The sequence below is a fragment of the Melopsittacus undulatus genome, chromosome 1 (assembly GCF_012275295.1).
Source record: "Melopsittacus undulatus isolate bMelUnd1 chromosome 1, bMelUnd1.mat.Z, whole genome shotgun sequence".
NCBI classification, from domain to species: Eukaryota; Metazoa; Chordata; class Aves; order Psittaciformes; family Psittaculidae; genus Melopsittacus; species Melopsittacus undulatus.
The window spans coordinates 50,394,880-50,414,785 of record NC_047527.1 but is presented as its reverse complement, the minus strand read 5'-3'; the positions used below and the strand labels follow the sequence as shown (position 1 = coordinate 50,414,785).

Genomic DNA, 19,906 nt, shown 5'->3' with positions numbered 1-19,906 from the left:
CCCCCTTGAGGTCTCTTGTTTCACTGTTGTTGGAAGGATAAGGGTAGCTAACTGACATTTAAGTAAGTTGAGATGTGATCTGCAAGTCTTCGTATTACTTAGTAATAATATTGATAGCCAAGTCTTTTTCTGAAAGGTAACTTTAAATCTGTTGGCCAAAATACATCCCAAACAAAAGAAATCTCTTTGAAATCTTAGTCAACCATCCATTTAAGTATCTCACCAAGACCTGGCTCCCAAAACTCAAGATTTCAATTCAATACAGTCTCTTCTATTTCAGTCTACAAGAATTAGTGAGTCAAAACCTTGTTATTGCTAGTCCAAGGATAAGAGTGGGAGCCCTTGTCCTGCCCCCTAAAAATCTGTCACTAGCGATGTCAAGGAGCTGCGTCACAAAGATGCTTGCTCCAAACCCCCTTTTGGCTTTCCCATTTAATCCTCAGGAAAACTTCCCCATACGCTGTCACATCTCCCAACCCTAAAGTATTTTTAGGAACCAAAACATGAAAACTTAGAGAGACCTAAGATATCCCCCCCTGGAATTTAATGAGCTATACAGTTCCCTTTGGCCCCTTTAAAAAAAATTCAACACAGTAGAACACACTCAGGTACTTCTGGCCCACTTTCCTGCATTCCTTTAAATACCAACCAGGTATTTAACATAGTGCAGCTCTCTAAACCAAAGTCAGTATGAGCGCAAAAAATGTTTCTCACTTCCATTTATTTCAAGAGTACAGCTGTGTTTTCTGCAAAGCTCATATTCAACAAAATACTCTGTAGGCATCCATTTGTAAAGAAAATATTTTATTACATTATGGGAAAAAAGCATAATCATCCAAAGTTCATATTGTTAAAAAAATTGAAAATTTATTTTAAACAGCATGTCGGTATATTCTGTTCCACATGGGAATGATAAGAAGACTCTATATCATTACTAGATATTGCACAGTCTGAGAGAAAAAAAACAAATCACATGATCTTGGGAACTATCTCACATTATGAAAAACCTATGAAGAAAACATTAAAAAAAAAAAACAACACACAGTCCTTTTTTTCTACAGTAGCTTTAAGTTTATAATTCTTGGAATGACCATATTCCACTGAAAACCGTCTCAGTGACAGGAAGCTTCATTTCAGCAATCCCTTGTGCAAATAAGATTAATAAAAAAAAATAATAATAATGCTGTGAAGTCTTTTGATATCATGTGGGTGGCAATAACCACACAGCTGTTAGATCCCTGCCTGGAAAAACAAAACGGGAAGGAGAACAGAGGGGATTTAAGCCATAAGTTTTGCCTGCAACTCCATCTCTGCCGCCCTTTTGAGTGCAACATCCACCAGTAGCTGAAATCCACTAAAATCCTGGTTAAGGTCTGGTGGGGTTGGAGGAGGAGTGTTAAAGAGCCCACTTTGTGCATTCGCACCAGGTCCCAGTTTAGATGCGTCCTCATGGTAGGAGAGGGAGTTGTCTGTGAAGCCGTTGGTGGGGGGCTGCTGCAGGTCCGTGGTCTGGCCTACATCAGCTGGCTGGCAAAAGTGGAAAGGGGCATCTTTTAATGCAGTCACAGTCGTGTGGCAAATCACCGACGGCCGAGCCAAGACTGATCCTGGGGAAGCTGGCTTGGAAGAGGACAGAGTCTTGCCAAGCGGTGCTGCAGAGGGAAGGAAGGCAGTCTCCTCCAGCAGGGGAATGTAGTTCTTTGTGCTGATGGAAGACTCTACCAGGCCACCCTCGGGGAGCTTGGTCCCTCGCCGTGAGATAGTGAACTGATTTGGGTCTTTGCCATCCTTCCTCAGCATGTCAGGTAAAAGCCTGCGGCGTGCATTGATAAACCAGTTGCAGACCTGGGAATATAATGACATCTTAATTCCTATCTTCACTCATTTCCAGCTATGTGCCATTAGAATAGTTGTATTAGATTAATGAATCCCTCAAAGCAGTTTCCTGAACTGCAGAACAAAAGAGAGGCCTACTGACAAGTTCTGACATGCCTGGCAAAAGCCCTTCCCTTGTCCCGGCTCTACAGCCAGCTCCCCACTCCTGTTACAGAAAGCCTGGGGACATCTGGAGACTTCTAGCCTGAACCAAAGGGTTTAGCTTTTAACTCTGTGCACACACATTAACCTATTGGCTATTGTTCCCTACACTTAGGTTAATTAACAACAGGAAAACCTTTTCTCTCTGAAGAGAGTCACTCCTCCCACAAACAGTTACTGATTTTCCTTGTTCAACTGACTGTGTCGACAGACATAACATGAATTACCTCATTTAAGTTTGTCCTTGTTTAAATATCAAACCAGTTTCCTGGGCGATACAGGATAGTTTATAGTTTAACGTCTTTTTTTTCTGTTTACTACATAAAGGAAGTTTTCTTTATGATGTTACACTAAGAAAATCTTACTTTATAGCCAATTACAAAATTTGTACTGAAGAATTAATCTGGAAAAATAAAGCCCAGAACTCAGCAAGAGCATATTTGTATTTAGCACCTCGCAAAACCAAACCAGGGTCAACCCAAGTTTTCATGCAGCCACCTTCCCAAGAGGTGGGAAGCAGCAACTGTCAACAGCTATTCCACCAAAGATATCACAGAAGGCAAGAATGATGCATCCAAGGGAGCCTGCAGCTGTTAGTGGTATCCCAGGATGAGAATCCAAACTAACCACACAAAAGCCTCATCATACCTATACTAACACACTTGAGTAGCTCTATTTCATACAGGTTGCTCCACTAATGTTAATGGAAGTCATCAGACATGTAATAATGTATGTACATGTTATGCAGAAACAAGCCTCAAGTTGCAGTTTTAGTAGTAAAGAGTTCTAGGTTAAGTGGCAAATCTATCACCATAAAACCTGTTGACAAGAAAATACCATCTTCTCACAATAGATTACCTTTATACAGACACTTTGTGTCTTTTGGGGCCCAATTCTGCACAACTTAGCATGCATGCTCAAATTCATGATTGTCTATTCTCCCAGAGAAGTAATTTTATTCCCAGTAAACAAAAGATCATCATAACACACAACTGATTTGTGTTTCTCCTTAGAATTGCCATCAGAATGAGTAACAGTAAGAAAAAAAATCTCACATGCAGTTAAACATTTGCAATAGTGACTAGACCACAGGTAAATTAAGAAGAAAACAACTCCTTCTGAAGCCAGTACTACTATTTTTAATACCTGTAGTGTGGAAAGGTGTGTTTGCCGGGACAACAGGGCTTTTTCTTGCTCTGAAGGATAAGCATTGTATCGGTGCTCATACAGCCAGTCCCGAAGAATCTGCACAGATTCCTTGGGCAGGTTGCCACGTCTTCTCCGTTTGCCTGAGCCAGCAGATGAGGAAAGATCCAATGGGACATCCATAGTGTCATCATCCTCCGTTTCACTGCCTGATATTGCAACTACACCTACAATTACAAGACAAGAACAATCAGCTGTCTAAATCTGTAAACTACTCAGCTCCAGCATTCTATGGTTCACTCACACATTTTTATTACATTATCTGCCTTTACTATGAATCATGGTATGTATAGCCTCATATATAGAATATGTCCTGTAGCGTTAACTTGACAAGCTGCAGCTTTTCTGTCAGCTGAACAAAAAGTAGCACCAATGCTCTGTTCCTAAAGGAATTCTTTTCTTAAAACCCTCGTTTTCTTGTTCCCCTAGCAACCTTTTATCTGCTGCATGTTATCAGATAGCTTCTATCTAATACCAACATTGTCCAAATTTGCTTGCTATGGTATGCATCCAACACTTTTCTTAAAGGATAACTATCCAGTTGCTGGGCAAAAGGTCAATAAGCAAGAACTTAGAACACCCAACTCAAGCAATGGGTTATTTAATTTCTTCTTAACATGCTGATGCTTCCCTCCTGGGAGAAACAGCTTGAAGATTTTGTAAATTTATAGCTCATTCAAAATATACTAATAAAAATTAATGGCACAAGAAAAGAATAAAGGGGGAAATTGTGCCTGCCCCTACCAGAGTGGATTTTCACTTAGGAAGGAAACAAAAAGTGTAGGCAAAGAAAAGAATCAGTTGCTTAAGAGTCCATCAGTTTACTGGGAGATTAACTTAATTAATGTTTGGGTGGGTTGGTTTGTTTCTTTTAAATGTACCATTTTGCATCTTGATTATTTTTTTAAATTAATGGTTTTCATCTGATAGTTTAAACTATGGAAATGCGTGTTTTATGCTACACTTACTACAAAGGCTCCAGATTTACAAGTTAACTGCCTACCTTTTTCCTTCAACACAAAGCAAAGAACAGATTTCAGAATTTGATTATCCCTTTATATGTACACCACACAACCAGTAACATGAAGGTATGGTATGTAAATAAAATTAGGACAAACAAAAGTACAGTTAGGAAGACTACAGTTCTACTTCTTTGGTAGGATATACAAGTAGTACTGCACAATACAAAGAAAACCATACTTTAAATACTCATCAAGTTAAGCTTACCAGAAACGTTAGCAATCTGACAAACTGTACGTCAACCCAAATAAGATACCACCCATTTTCAAACAGTAGAATACTAATTTCAGTTGAAGTTATACTGGTTTTCGGAAGCCCTTTCTAGAAACTATGTAAGGAAAACAAGCCCTTAATTTGTGTTTTGAACTCAGATTGGGGGTGGCGGTGGAGGAAACTTGCTCATTCATAACATCAAAACTAAATACCTTAACAGTAAAAGCAAGTTAAGTGTCAAAAGTAATTGTTTTATGCAGACAACCCACCCATAATTCAAAAATTCTGTTTAAGGAAACAAAGCCAGCTCTGAAATAAAAGAAACATGCCCGTGAAAATATTAAACTATATAAAGCTATAGCTATATCCATAAACAAAGAAACAGAAGGAATTATGTCATTTAAGGGAAATACAAAAAAAAAATACCAAACAAACAAAAAACAAAACAAAACAAAAACCACAACCAAACAACCCCCACAAAAAAAAAAAAAACAAACTCAAAAACCAAACCAAAACACAAAGGTGTGAGTGTGCAAGCTTTACTTAATACTTGGGGGATGGGAAGTGGAGCAGGAGGACCTTTCCCCACACAGCTAAACTTTAGCCAGCGTTGACATGGTGAATTATTCTTTCCTTCCCCTATTTATGAATAGTGCCAACATCCTTAAATGCAGTTTAAGTTGTCCAAATTTCAATGCACATTTTTGATAGGCAGGCATTCCCAGCAGGATCATCAATCTGCAATTTGTCTGGCACAGTTACTTCAGTAACTTACTTAGTATTGTTTTCGTTCTCCCAACTGCTGATTTATGTAACCGACAAACACCAAACTGACATACCAAATTTTTCCAGTGATGATTAGCTACATAAATTATCCAGTCACGAAACAGGAACAATAGGACAATATTTAAGTAGCCAATGCAAGATAAACTCTGAATTATGTAAACAGGTTTTTAACTCATGGGGAAAGTATGTCAAGTTTACTTTAAAATGATTCTGAGCAAACCACTTTGTATTTGTCATAGCTTCACAGAAAGTGTTGTCACGCTTGCAACCTAACCTGAGAACATGCCTTGCACAATGGGCTCCTGGAGCCATGTGGAGCACTTCTTGGAACAAAGATCCTGCACAGACAACATGATGGCTCTGCAAAGCAGCTCATCCCTTTTAAACTCAACTTTTAAAACTAGCTAAAACTAGCCTACACTGTTCAGACAATGTTTTCAAGTGCAGTGTTCTTATTCGTCAGAAACCGTATGTGTTGCAGCACTTCAGTGGGTTGGGTTTTTTGTTTGTTTTTAAGTATAATAGGCAGCAAGTCAGGACTTTGGAAAACAGGGAGAGGCCAACAGCAAGGGCTGGAAATAAGAGGGAAGAGAAGCCAAAGAAGCTTCTCCTGTGAGAAAGTCAGGTGTCTAATGCTTTGAGAACCATGTTTAAGCAGCATAAAAAAAACACCCCAGGCACACACCACCCTGTCTGGAGTAACCTCTCCAAGATCTAGCCCACAGCTATAAGACTCCACAGACATCTCTCTGAATTTGAGAAAACTGACTTGACAGGCACAACTTCTAGAACTGTTGCTCTTTTTCACTCAGAAGCGGCAAAATACTGTGTGAATGCCAGCAGAACAAAAATGTTTTTCTATTTTGAAAACAAGATCTTTTGCTAAAGTAAAAGCTGTCGTCTGACTAACTGTAACCTACCTAGCAAGAAATGAATCAACAGCAGAGCCTGTCCTTTGACCTGCTCGCTTAGTGTGTTATATTAATTGACAGAGTAAGTTAGTGACACAAAGCAGGTTTTGGTTAAGCAGGAAACTCAGTGTAGTACAGCTTCTCATTTAAAAAGATCATCAGCCCTCTGAACTTGTGGGAGATCTCTCTGGCTCAGTACAGAATGAGCAGCAACAGGAAGTCATGACTAGAAATCTCACACTACCTCAACTGATATTTTTTTTACTGGAGCAGGAGCCACGTTGTTGCTGTCAAGGCTCTGTTTTCATTAAAGCATTTCTGCTGATCACAACCCAGCTTTGTTTTTCTGTCTTGTTAGTAATCAGGCTATTTGCTGCTGGTTTCCTGTTCTAACAGGGCCCAACTGAAAAGGCTTCTGGCCAGGCTCCATGACTGGACCATTGGCTTACTGTTACTTACACCCAGAATAAAGGCTTGTGGACACAACGTGTAGCCCCAGCTGACCTACTAATTTATTTTGTCTTAATAGCAGGCTAGCACCAGGTTATTTTTGATTAAATGCATTCTGGGGGAAACAGAAAAACTGCTTTTACAGGACTAAATTAAGCACCACAAGTTAATTTGGAGAGGTCTGGGAAACAATACAAAATCCCAATTCTCCATTCCTGCTCACTCAGATGAGCACTCCATGCTGTTAATGGCCCAAGAACTACATGATCAGCATACCTTCTTTATAAATTACTTTATCCTCCTGGCTTCTCAGCTGAAGTCATATACATGATTGAATGTGCTGTTGCATTGTATCACAGCCCAAAGACTTTACAGGTCCTCCTGTAATCAGCTCAGGGAAGATTACACCTAGGATCTCGAGTCTAGGCTCAACACTCAACCGTTAACAACTGGAAACAACTCGAGTAGAAGTAGTACACAGTGATGACTAAAGCTGATTTCAAAACAATCTACTGCTGCTTAAGATGACGTGCTGAAATACTTTGAGGGGGAGGACAAAATATTTGGAGAGGCTGAGACAAATGAAACAGAAGTTAAGCAAATGAAAAAAAAATTAGGCAGAGTACCAGGAAAAAAAACCCAACAACTATCCCATTGTGTCGAGGAAGAGCTTCACAGAGGAAGTGGCAGAATCCAATTGTTATTCAAAACAGGACAAAGTATACCACAAGGAACAATCTCTGCCCTCCAAAGAGTGGATGGACAAAAATCACCTATGGAAAACCTCCCGCCCCCTTAGGGTTCTCTGAATTTCTTAAGCACAGATAAACAAAACCAGTTCCCATCTAAGGCCCCAATCCTGTTGTAACCAAGTTCAGTAGGATTCCTCACATGTATAAACTTGAGCACATGCCTGTGTCTTTGCGAGACTGTATTCTAAATCAGCTAATTAACAAGTATGATTGCTATCACGCTATTATTTGTAAATGAAACCATCCACAGAAGAGTCCGCAGGGTTTTAATACACAGCCTGTTAACAAAATAAAAGGAAAAGAACCCCCACAACAAAAACAACAAACACCCCCCAAACAATAACAAAATCCAACACACAAAAAAAAACTAACTAAAATTTAATGTGAATTTAAAATGCAACAACAAAAATAAATCAGCTTAGAATTACTCATATGTAACCAAGACCTACAAAACTACAAGGATACAAAAGGGAATTTCCACAGTATCAAAAAAGAAAAAAAAAAAAGCCAAGCAACTTTTTCCTCCTAAGTTTCAGAATTGAGGAACCAGCTTATTTGTTTTCCTCTGCATTTCACAGCTTATGCTCTTATCACTTCTAAAGAGGACAGATTTGGCTGTGCAATACTTTTTTCCTTCTCCCCCCCCCGCCCTTCCCCTTGAAACGAGACCTTTATAGGAGTGTAAGCAAGAAAAGTTCTAACAAAGTTACTCTTTGAAACTTCTTGAATGTGCCTCAAATGCCAGGAGGTCACAAATAACTACAAGCCCAACCTTTAATAAAACAAAGGCACCCTAGCCCTAACATCTTTTTAAAAGTTTTGGCCTTTGTCTGCTCACCTTTTAATTTCTGCCACACAAACCCCAGGCCCACGGCCCCTCTCAAAAGTTCTCCCTCCCGCCTGTCACCTTTCATTGTTTCCATTGTTTCAGCACAGGACTCGCCAATACTCAAAGCAGATCTCTCCCCCTCTCACACACAGATACACACACAAAGCCCTCCACATGCATACCTAGAAACTACGTCAGCGTTTTTCGCACGCATTTATTTCGGCGGGGGGAGGGGGGCTGGTAAGAACAACAGTTGAAAGTGCGGAGAGTTTGGTATTTCACCAACCAGCAGCTGCCCTCGGGGAGAGAAGTCTGAACAATGGAAGCAACAGCAGACAGGAAACCAGCTCACCACCGCTGTGCAAATAAGGAGCATAGGAATGTCCTAAAAATAACTGGGCTAAATTAATTCAGTGAAACCAAGAAAAAAAAAAAAGTAAAATCCCAACCAAACCCCCCCTGCTAGCAACAGAGTTAACAATCTCAGCCTGCCTCGGGCGAGTTTAAGGTTCCGGAGCTCCTGCGGTTTGTGTCTCCAGGCGCCGCAGCCCCACGCTACAATCCCGGACAGGCGCCCGGCTCCGCTCGCCCCAGTACCAGCCGCTCATTAAACTTCGTGGCTTAATTCCCTTTGTGTGCTCGCCTCTCAGCTGAATGACGCTTCCAAAACTTCTTAAGAGGGTCTACGAACCATACTAGTACACCATGTTTCCAAAAGCCCTATGATTTCACAAACTGTATATGCGTTAATTGTTCTAAGGATACTAACAATGAGCGAGGCTGCTCTACTATAGAGCCGCAGGAATGCGTAGTAGGGGAAAAACAGAACAACTCTAGAGTACTGAACATGCGCACTGCTCCACTCTAACCCTCCACTTCGGGTAATTTAATGGTCTTCGAATACAAAACACCCTTCGTCCCACACTACCGGCTGGCAAATAGCAACTGAAGAGACACTGCGTTGCTATAAACTTCTTTCCAGCCAGCGCAGACGTGTTAAACCTGAAAGCACGTTCAGCGCCTTTGTGGCCAAGCTCTAATTCAAAGACATTTAAAGCACCACAAGCGTAATAAGCAACAACCCTCTAACTGTGAAGTTTGTCTGACTGAAAATTAACATGAAGAAAACTTAAAAAGCCTTGTCTTTATGAGGAAAAAACAAGTCTTTCTCCTTTTAACCCTACCTGTGCCGAAACTTTTGTACTTTTTTGTTTCTCTTTTCCCCATTTAAAGGAATGAGAAGGCAGTAACTTCCAGCAAAACACCGCAGCCGAGGGAGCGGATGAGGTCTAGTACCCTCAGGCCAAGCCCCCCCGCCGGCCCCCAGACCCACGCTGCCGCGAACAAAGGGCTCCCGGGCGCCTACAGGTCCCGGCGCTAGAGTTGAGGACGGCACCGCTTCCCTCACATCAAGTTGGGAAAAACGACCCGCACCTTCGCTCCCCCCTTGCCGGACCACGGGCTCGGAGCAGAAAAGCGACAGAAAGTGTTTTAATAGAGAGAAGGGGATCGGCAAAGGGAACGAAAACAAAACTTTGAGGAGGCAAAAGGCGGGCGGCTGAACATGTTTTTGACAGGGAGCCAGCGGCGCGGAGAGGCGGCCGCCTCCAAACAACAGCCCCGCATGTTTTGTCTGGGAGCGAAGCACCCACTGCCATCTTCCACGGGAGCTCAGCCAGGGGTAGGGAGTATCACTGGGGAGAAAAAGGCCGAGAAGGAGAACAGGCTCCATCTGGCTTGGCAACAGCTCCTCACACACACACTTCACCTCCATCCTCCGAAACCCATCCCCGCAAGAGACCCCGCTCTCTCCGGCTGCCGAGCACGCCGCACCACCCCTACCTTTTTTACTTTTCATCTTGATCACGAGGACCGCCGGACACCTCGCACACCGACCCAAGTTTCTCTCCCTTCGCCGGACTCCGCTCCCCCTTTAAACTCGGCACAGAAGAGGAGAAAGATGACGACGAAGAAAGAAGAAACACCGCAGCGTAACCAGGCGCCCAGTCCGGGGCCGCGCTGCTGTCACCCGGAGCCTCAGGGCTCTGCCTCCCCGGGGGTTTTCTGGTGCGGCCGTTGCCGGGGTGGGCTTTCCTCCCCCCGTCCCTTTGTTCCCTTCTGCTGGCTATTGGCCCCGGTTTGTTAAAGTGAGGAAAGGCACGGGAGGAAAAGGTACACAGCGCCCGCCCTCCCCCTCCTCCTGCAGCGAGTACGGGAGAGTAACCGAGCGCTGCACTGGCACTCGCGGCTGCTGCCTCCTCCTCCTCCTCCTTTCTCCTCCCCTCCCGGGCTGCTTTGGCTCTGTCAGACGGCAGGGGAGGGACGGGCCGGGGCGGGGGGGGGAACAACGTACCCGCTTGCTCATGCACACACAAGACCGCTCCGTGCCTCCCGCTCCCTCGCCTTTCTTCCAGGCAGACGTTTGATCATTAAACTGGAAGAAAAAGGGGGCGGGGGAGGGAGATTTTGACAGCTGCCCTTGACTAGCCTCCTCCTGTTGCTGCCGGACGAACCACCCACTCCTTCGCCTGAATAGAGAGAAGAAAGAGGACGGTGCCGCAGGAGAAGGAGCCTTCCAAAGGCCAGCGGGCCCCGCCGCCTCCCCTACCCGCTGCCCCCTGAGGGGCCTGGCGGCGGGTGCTTCGCACCCCACCCGCAATCCGCCAATGGCACCGAACGAGCCCCGTCCTTCTGGCGGTCGCCTGCCACTCCCGCGGGGAAGGCGAGCTCCGTTTATGGAGTACATTAGTTTGTAAAGCTTGTTTTTCTTCCCCTCAAGCTCCCAGCCCGGTGGATGTTGCTGTGACACACACTCGCAGCTGTGACAGCCAACAGCCTCCCGTCCTGACTCGTCCCTGAGGGGCGAGCACGCGTTGCAGCAACAGTTTATTTTCCTCCGGGATGGGAAACGCGGGGTCGGGGAGTCCATCCCCGCCACCCTCTACCCCAACAAAGGCGAGATATGGAGGAGGGGGGTCCCTTCGGCGCCAGGCTCGGACTTCAAAGTGCCAAGCTCTAGGCTAACGTGTGACACGGGAAGGTTTCGGCATGGAAAGCAAAACAAACTGCCGTGCCCCACAAACGCGTTTGTATCGCTCCCACACCGCCACGTGCTGGGCCGTTGGCGGGCGAGGAGGAGCTCGGGGTGGGGGGGGGAAAGCAAGCAAACGCTTTAAACGGCTGATGAAATAATGAATCCCTACGGCAGTGCAGAGCTCCCTCCTTCCTTCCTTCCTTCCCCCGCCCTCCCGCTCTGGCGGCGCGGGCATCCACACAAACGCGCATTCACAGCCGAAGGGGAAGCAACAGCATTTTAACAACCCCCTCCCCCCCCAGTACCTTGTAACTATTTTTATGTGCCGCAATTACCGCGACCTTGCTGGAGATAAAACAGCTGTTACATCCTGAGGGGAGAATGGGGGGGGGGGGGGGGGGGCGGGCGCGTCACGTCAGTTGACAAGGCCCCGGTGTGGGGCCGCCGGCTAGGTTGTGTGTGACTGTTAGGGCTGCCGGTTGCCGTGACGGGTACACTGACTCACGGCGCCGCGGACCCGCGGTCAGTTGAATTGACGCGGGTTGCTGCTCCGCGGGGCGCCGAACTGGGCGCCCGCCGGCGGCAGCGCGAGCCGGACCGTTACTGGCCGGCCCACCGCTCTGGGCTAGGTACCGGCGCTCACTCGCCCGCTCTCCCTCCCTCAGGGCCACCCTCCCGCCGCGTTGCCGGCGTCGCTCCTTCGGTTGTGTCTGGTTGTGTTCGCGCCCGTGCAGCTGAGGGACAGGCTGACTGAGGGGCGGGTGTTTTTAACGTGACGAGAAGCGAGCTGTGTCTGTGAGGGACGGGTGACTCAGGGGTGGGGGGTGTGCGCGCACGCCGCCGTGTGTTGTCGTTTAAAGTCCCGGTGGCCAGCTGCGAGGGCTGACTCTTGCAGCGGGAGTTGGAGCGTTCAGGCACGGGCACGGCAACAAAAAAAAATAAAAAAGTAATTACGGGAAGTTGACAAAAAACCCGTTGAGGGTTTGAAGAGATTTCCCTTGCTCCACACCGCTCGCGCTGCCTCACGCTTGCTCGTTGTCCTAGGGACTGCTGGCAGATGGGAAACAAACTCACTCTCCACCCCCGCCTTTTAATTGTTTTCCTGTTTGTTTGGGTTTTTAGGTTTGTTTGGGTTGAGTTTTTTTTGTTTGTGTTTGATAAGGTCACTTTTATGAGAGGAAAACAATAAAGTTGTATTTTCATACCGAGGTCAAGCCCGCTTTAAAAAGTGTTAGAAACAGCCTTTCTAGCTCTGTTGGAAAGTGGGTTCCTAGGAATTTTCTCAAAGGATGACAGGAGAAGACTGATTTTGGCTTCAGGTGGCAGGTTTTTAGCTAGGAGGAGCAACCAGCGGGTCAGTGTGTGGTCATGTGTAGCTCCCCAGGTACAAAATGCACAGAGGGGCTCTTTTGAACCGACATTCTTCATGCATTTGAGTATGGAGAGGTGTGTCCATAGTTGGGACCACTGGGAAGGACAGAAAGTGGGCTTGTGCAGTGCAATTTGCAGTTGTTGCCTGGGACAATACCACGGGTCTGCCTACAGATTCTTTGTCACTTGAAGACTGATGTGTTTGAGGTGGTAAGGTGGATAAGGTTTGCAAAAATGTCGGAAGGGTGAAAGAAAGCCCCTGAAAACTTCTTTACCGCTTAGAGTTGTCTCAGGTGTGCTGAGGCTTTCAGCGTTTTGTGAAACCCTCAACACACCTGAAACAAATTTGCATCTAAAGCGAGCACAGGTGATGCTCCTTAGGAAGTATCTTGGGTTTAGTACACCAAACTTTAGCCTAGACGTTTAAAACCTTTACAAATTTTCTTTCTGGACCAAAATCAGAGTATCACATGGGTTTGGGTGTGGTAGAGTTTTCAGTGACCATTACCTTGAATTAAGTTCAGACTTCAAAGCTGAGAAGCTATGGGCCTTAAGGAATCAATTTATTGCTGTATATGAAAATAGCTAGAAAACAGATAGATTCGAGTGTATAATCTGGTTTTTAGTTATTTTTATTTAAGTATGGCAAGGAATCTTACTGATTTCAAATTTAAGGAACAGCAACTTGATTTTTAGAATGAATGCAGTAGCCTGGTGGCCCATAGGTTGTGGTGGGTGTTGGTATGGGCTGTTGCTTGCAGGCAAAAATAGGTGGTATGGAAGGTGATATGTAACTTTCCACAGTTTTTCTTTTTGCCTTGGCATGCTGATGAAGCTGTGTTTCTTAGTATTATCTAAGCTGCTGGAGCTGCATCATCAGCACTAATAATCATATCTCACAAGCAGCTCATGCTGCTCACTGAGCAACTTTGGTATCTGTGCAGCTTCTTGGGTAAGTAGTGGTAGTGGTATACACATGCACCAAGATGCTTCTGTGCCAACAGGTTTGAACAGATTGGTTTAGTCAGAGCAAGTTCAGCTCTGTCTGGAAGGTGTCTGCACAGACATGCTGTTAAGTATTTGTAAAACTGGATTTCAAAAAGGGAGAGAAATAAAACTGGAGGGGCTAGATTTTTAATTGCTTGATGATTGTTCATATCATAGGTTTATCAATGTTCTGTGGTGGGGCACATGTTTCTGTGTCTTGTCATGCTGCCATGTATGACATCTTGCACAACTAATTTCATGTTTCTTACAAGTGCTTTGCTTTAAGATGTTCAGATTATGTTTGCCTAACTAACATCTCCAAAGCCATGTTTTTAGCGTAGAAATTCTTAAAGAAAGTACTCTGGAAAATTGAGATCTAGGCATCTCAGGCTTGTGGATGTTTGTTAGACTGTTTGTTCCAGTTTCCTATTTATAAACTGCAGAGTATATCTCCCCCTCTGCACTTTATAGGATATTAAGAAAATAAACTCATTGATATTTGTGGAGCACTCAAATGCCATTGAAGTGTTTCTGAGAAAATTTATTCCTTTATATTCAGAACAGAATTAAGCAACATGCAGAAAATTAAGCAGGTCATATGTTCAGCAGTAAGAATAAAGCAGTGTAACAACCAGTTTTCTAGTGAAAAAATCTGTCCTGTGCATGAAAAACCTAGAATTGCTACTGTGAGTCACAGCCATTCTTCACCTGTTCTTATCAATGACGTTGACTAGTCTCAGATGTGTCTGAGGAAAGGGAGAGGCTATAGAAGGCAGATGTGAGGTAATACTATCCCACAGATGTCCCATCCAAATCTTAAATAGCTGAATACAAGCAATGGAGCAATAGTTAAATATAACTTCAAATTTTGTGACTGAGATAGCTGGGTGGTCTTTATACTGGTATAAAAGTTTAATATCTCTATAGCATTAAAACCCTGTAATGGCAGTTGGTTGCAGAGTACCTTGGTGAGCTGTGAGTTACATAAAAATGCATCTTTTGATTTTTTTATGTATTTATTTTATTGACTATCCTCTTGTGTTTTGACACAATGAAAACAAGTTCCTACTTCCTGCTTTCTCTGTAGCATTCATTATTTTATATACTTCCATCATGTTTGCTTTCTGAGGTAAAATTTTTCACTCTTTTCAGTCTCTTTTCCTATGAGAATTACTTCCATTGCCTTGGTTCTCTCTCAGGTCTATTTAGTTCTACAATATTCTATTTTTCAGCAAAGGTGACTTATGCTGCATGCAGTATTCCAAGCAAGGTTATGCCTCTGATTACAATATATATGTATTTGATGTTACTCCCTGACCTATTTCTTATGGAATCCAGCATGCTAGGCTTTATCTTTCACTGCTGCTACATACTGAGCACAGGGCTCTATCAGCTTTGAAGGTTATATAGCTTGTTTGAAGTTTGTCTTGTGCACAGCTGAATCTCAGTGCTGAATATCTTTTGTCATTGCACTGTTCATCCATTTAGCAGAATTTAGTAGAAGTCATACTGAAGTTACTGACAAATCTCCTTTTTCCCAAATATGTTTTGATAGCTTCAGACTCTGGCATCTCACTATTCTTCACCTGGCCCTATTTCTTCCTTTCTTGGTGGTCTGAGGTAGTTTATTAAAGAACACTGGTCTGACCATAAGGCCTGGAAGCACCATACTGTTAACCTTTTAATCGTAATAAAAACTAACTTTGATTCTCTTGCTCAAACCAAATACTAATTCATTACATTAATTTGCTTTTTTTCCCTAGCATCTTACTTGTTTCTCCAGTAGCTCTTTGCGTAGAATCTTGTCAAATACTCTTTGGAAATCTAAATAAATTGTGCCAACCAGCTGTGCTCCGATATTTGGATTTCACATTTCCCTTGCAAAAAAAAAGGATAAATCAAAGTAATGAAAACAATCCTAAGATTTCAGAACTTCTACAACTTTGCAACTAGAACATACTTTTCACTTTTTTTCTATATGGGCATTCTTGAGTTTATTAATGATCAAACAAGAACAAAAGCCCCAGGAATTCTTTATGGAGAACCACACAGGCTCCTCTCTGGTATAACATCAGGTTTACAAGCTTTTCATTCTCAGCATGGACTTTAGTACCATCTCTAAGTAAGAGGAAGCAGTTACCATTCCTGATGAGGATCAGCTGCTGGAGTGCTCTGTACTTGCTGCTGGGGTTTTCAGGCACTTACTGGCAAAGGGGAGTTAGAGCTTTTCTAGCAGTTTGTAGTGTAGTCTTTCTCTGGGGCCTCCTTTATCTCTTCCCTGTGCCAGCCCATGCTGCCTCAGCTCCACACGGTCATGCCCCATGTCTGTGCCTCTCTATAAGCCTATGGAAATATAATATGCCGATTACTGTGGGGGCAACTTAAGTACATACAGTAATGTTAGCTATTAGAAGACAATGCATAAACTTTGTCAGTGACATAATCACACACTGAGACTAAAAGAAGTACAGCCACTCTGGGGAGTGGCTTATGAAACATGCATTAACGTAAAAGCAATTTCTTCTTCATAGCTTCAAGTCAGATCATTGTGTAAAATTAAAAAAGTGAATTGTAGGTTTAATCTTGCTTGGAGTAATAGTGTTCACTTTCAGGTTTGGACTTAAAAGTTTGACAAGGAACAGACCTTGTATTCCTTCCACTTATTCAGAAATTATATTTTTTTTCCACCACAGGCACATCTCATAATGGCTTTGTCCTCTTGCCTTGGAGGTGGGGCTTTGGCTCTCTTTTCCTTTGTGGCATGCGAGTGACCATATCAAAATCAGCATAACAAATGGCATGATCATTGACAGTCTCAGCTTAGCTCAAGAACTTGGGGCATGCTAGGAAACAGATCCCTCTTTTCTGAAATTTGAAACTGTGGGTGCAGTTTTGCAATTTGTGCAATCAGTTTTTGCTTATCTGTAAGAAGTTAAGCAAGTAAAGCGGGTATGGCTGACCAAAAAAATATGTGGGTTTAGGGCTTTTTTGTTTAGTTTTTTTTAATAGTGGGATGACTAACTTGTTTTTACCACAGACTGGTTAGTGCATAGCAAGGGCAAGGTGGGAGGTTTACTGCAGGTGCCCTAAGCAAGAGTGACCTTGCTTATCTGACCCTGTCTAAATACTGAAATGTCTATCTCCACTTACGTTTTTGCATCAGCAAACTGTATCTAGCTATACAAAAATCACTGTATAAATTAACAACAGCTATAACAAAACAAAAGCCTAAGAGATGCTTACACTTGATAGCTGATCTATTTTCAGGGCAGAATGTTAATTTAAAATGAAATAACTCTTCATAACTATGTTTGGGCACTTTTATTCTGTTTAATGTAGTCTACTCTAAACAAAATAACTTAACGGTCAGCCAAGTATTTCCTTAATTGAGTCTACACTAAAAGTTTGGTTTGTTTTTTATATTTAAGGAGCAATGTCTAAAATTATTTCTGTCCTTGAAAGACAAGGTTAACTTTGCCTTGCAGAAGTACAAACAATGCAATCATAATGAATGAAATATAGTAATTTCACTAAACATTATTTGGTGTAACAGTAAATAACATTTAGTTTCCTGTATGATGAAAAACCTAACTTGAAATACTTGTTATGGCTGTGAACTAAGGAAATAATGTTACTGTATTTTAATATTTTGGGAAATAGAAAGTTCTTGCTAAAGATGCTCTGTCACCATTCCCTGCCATAACAGTGGAAGGCTTGTGTAGGAAATAATGCTTTCTGGGACTGGAGATTTTCCATGCTTTTTAGCTGAATATAAATGTGAATGTTATTAGGTATAATAGTACAGAAAAAAAAACCTATTTAGGTCTACAACCCTATGTTCAACAAAGATTGAAAAGGATGTAGACTTGTTAAGAATAGTGGGATTTTATGACAGGCCACAATTAAACACTGTGTACTGAATGTAGAAAAGCATTTACTGTATGCTAAAAACTGTGCTGTACCTGCTCTGAATATATGCTGGGAGCTTTATTTTCAAAGCTGTCAGCTTTTTGTTTTCATAGGTATTGCATCCACTTTTTTATTTTTACTACTGCAATTATTTTGTCAATCTTCAGTGTTACACAATTTAAAATTAATGCTTACATTATTCTAAGCTGGGTGTAATTTTTACATATTTAGCTGCAGTACGGAATACTCTTTCAATATTGTATATGCGTTACAGAGATTTTGAGTGACTAATCAAATTTACAGCTTTATGGCACAGCTTCATCAGTTGAGCATATAAGCAAGCTATTAATGTTATTTTATTTACTAAGCATTTATGTACATACTAAGCTAAACAGATTCAGTGACTAGAGGAAAGTGTGTAAAATTAAGGACTACGCATTTGTCTTGCAGGTGACACTGGTGAGCTGATCTTTTCATCTGGGAGCCACCATGAAAAGATGCATGATGACTAAGGAAGAGTTAAATTTTCACTGCTGAAAAAGGTGTGTAAGGTTTTTAAAGTGACAGGTAATGGGTGTTGGCTAACTTTTTCTAAAATCCTAGACATAGCCTGAGGCCCTAGTCTTCTCCAGGCAAAAGCACCTTGTGATGATCTGGGACTGTGTCTGCAGTTATAATGTAGGGCATCAAGGAAGATTGCTAAACCTGTATGTGGCCCATCCAAGTGTGAGTATTAGGAGGCAATGAGAGTTTGACACTAAGGGAATCGATTTAAACAAGGTTTTGTTGGTTTTAGGGAGGATCACAGGAATTGGATTGGTGCTTCTGCTCTAACACACTGAGTACTTCTGTACTAGGAAGAATAAGTCAGGTGTTGGTGCTTGATTTTAAGACCCAAATCCTGAAGGTTTGCAGATAAAGGAGGATTGAGCAGGGTAGAGAAACAGGAACGTGTGCTCTCTGTCTTCAGTAGTGCTGATACTTCTGAGTCCGCATGGGGCTTTCTGTTTTCACTGTAGCGTGCTCTTTCTACATGTGATTATCAGGGTATTTCTTACGAATGTTGAAGTAAAATAATGCACCCTACAGAATTGTTGGTTTGGTTTTGTGTTGGGGATTTTTTTTTTGTAGTTTTGGGGTTTTTTTTTGTTGTTGTTGGGTGTTTGTTTTTTTTTTTGTTTAAACTATGGTGTGTTGGAGTGTAAACTGTAACCTAGGAGCATCCCCAGGATCAGATTTTTGGCACATTGCACTTAGATATCAATATTCTGGGCAGTCCATGAGCAGCTTGAGACAGCTAGTTTATTTTGTGAAGGCCTGAGGCAGCCTCTCACCAAGTAATCTTTCACAATGTCCAAAATGAATGTAAGGGATCGTGGATCTCAAAACACAGTGACCCTATGAATATCTGTCTTGGGCACAGCATGAGACCTGTGATAACCCTTAGCTGTAAATAGTGTGAGAAGCCTTAACTTATGAAAAGCAAATGACATTATGGCAGGCAGTCCCAAAAACTGTGTTTTAAACATTTGCTTTAGTGAGATTTGGGCACTTCAATGTTTTTAGAGTGTAAATACTCAAACAGTCCTTCATGTAAATATTTTTGTGATAATCTTTGTGATTTTAGAAGTCTTTGGGAGTCTTTAAATCAACTTTATAGACAATAAATAAAGTTATCTCAAAATCCAGAAATCTTGGGGGACATTCTCAGTACTTCTTAGGTGCTCTGTGGCCTGCATGATTAGCTATGTGGTAGGAGTCATAGCCAAGTGGGGGGGTGACTGCCCTGGAGGCTCAGGGAAATTGTAGTTATGTATTAGGAGACACTGAAGGTAGGAGCAGTTGAGTTTGGATCCTCAGTGTAAAGTTAGTATATAACAGCCTAAACTTTTAGTGTGAATATTTCATGTCTTGGTAAGAAGCAGTCTCTGGACACTTAAGTGAAATTAGGTAAACAAGCTGGGCATCCTCACGGAGCAAATATAAATCTTTACACAGCTGTTAATCATATGTTGTTCTGTTAACTATTAAGACACTAAAAACTGTTCCTCCTTCCATTGCAGTTAAAAGATGTTGTAAGAGCTACCATCCTAATACCAGCAAGTATTAGAATCTCTTGTACCTGCCCCACCTTTGTAGCCATTACGAGGTGTAACAAAAGCTGAGTCTGAGTCATTAGTCTCCTGAGGAGCTGGAATTTAATCACCTGGATGCTTAACAGTCTTATGTGGGATCATCAAATGGCTAAGGATCTGACTTCAGCTGTTCAGAGATAAACTTCAGGTGTGGAGATATTTGATTAACTGGTTAGTCCTGAAAAGTGGAAGGAAGAATGACTTTCAGTCTTTGTGTTGGGTTGTTTACATCTTTACAAGGTGCTAATTGTCTCTTAACCGTGTGT

At 42.6% G+C, this 19,906-nt stretch overlaps 2 protein-coding genes across 2 annotated transcripts; both read right to left on the bottom strand.

Annotated features, from left to right (window-relative positions):
• Positions 1-787: 787 nt before the first annotated feature.
• Positions 788-10,442, bottom strand: TGIF1 (TGFB induced factor homeobox 1). The gene is made up of 3 exons (XM_005153490.3): positions 10,047-10,442; positions 3,184-3,410; positions 788-1,845 (listed from the first exon to the last, which is right to left on the bottom strand). Exons 1-3 carry the CDS (start codon positions 10,060-10,062, stop codon positions 1,279-1,281), a joined length of 810 nt encoding a protein of 269 aa, XP_005153547.1. The 5' UTR covers positions 10,063-10,442; the 3' UTR covers positions 788-1,278.
• Positions 10,295-11,172, bottom strand: LOC117436613 (uncharacterized). The gene is made up of 2 exons (XM_034065742.1): positions 10,813-11,172; positions 10,295-10,638 (listed from the first exon to the last, which is right to left on the bottom strand). The coding sequence occupies exons 1-2, from the start codon at positions 11,131-11,133 to the stop codon at positions 10,330-10,332; spliced, it is 630 nt and encodes a 209-aa protein (XP_033921633.1). The 5' UTR covers positions 11,134-11,172; the 3' UTR covers positions 10,295-10,329.
• Between the last annotated feature and the right edge of the window lie 8,734 nt (positions 11,173-19,906).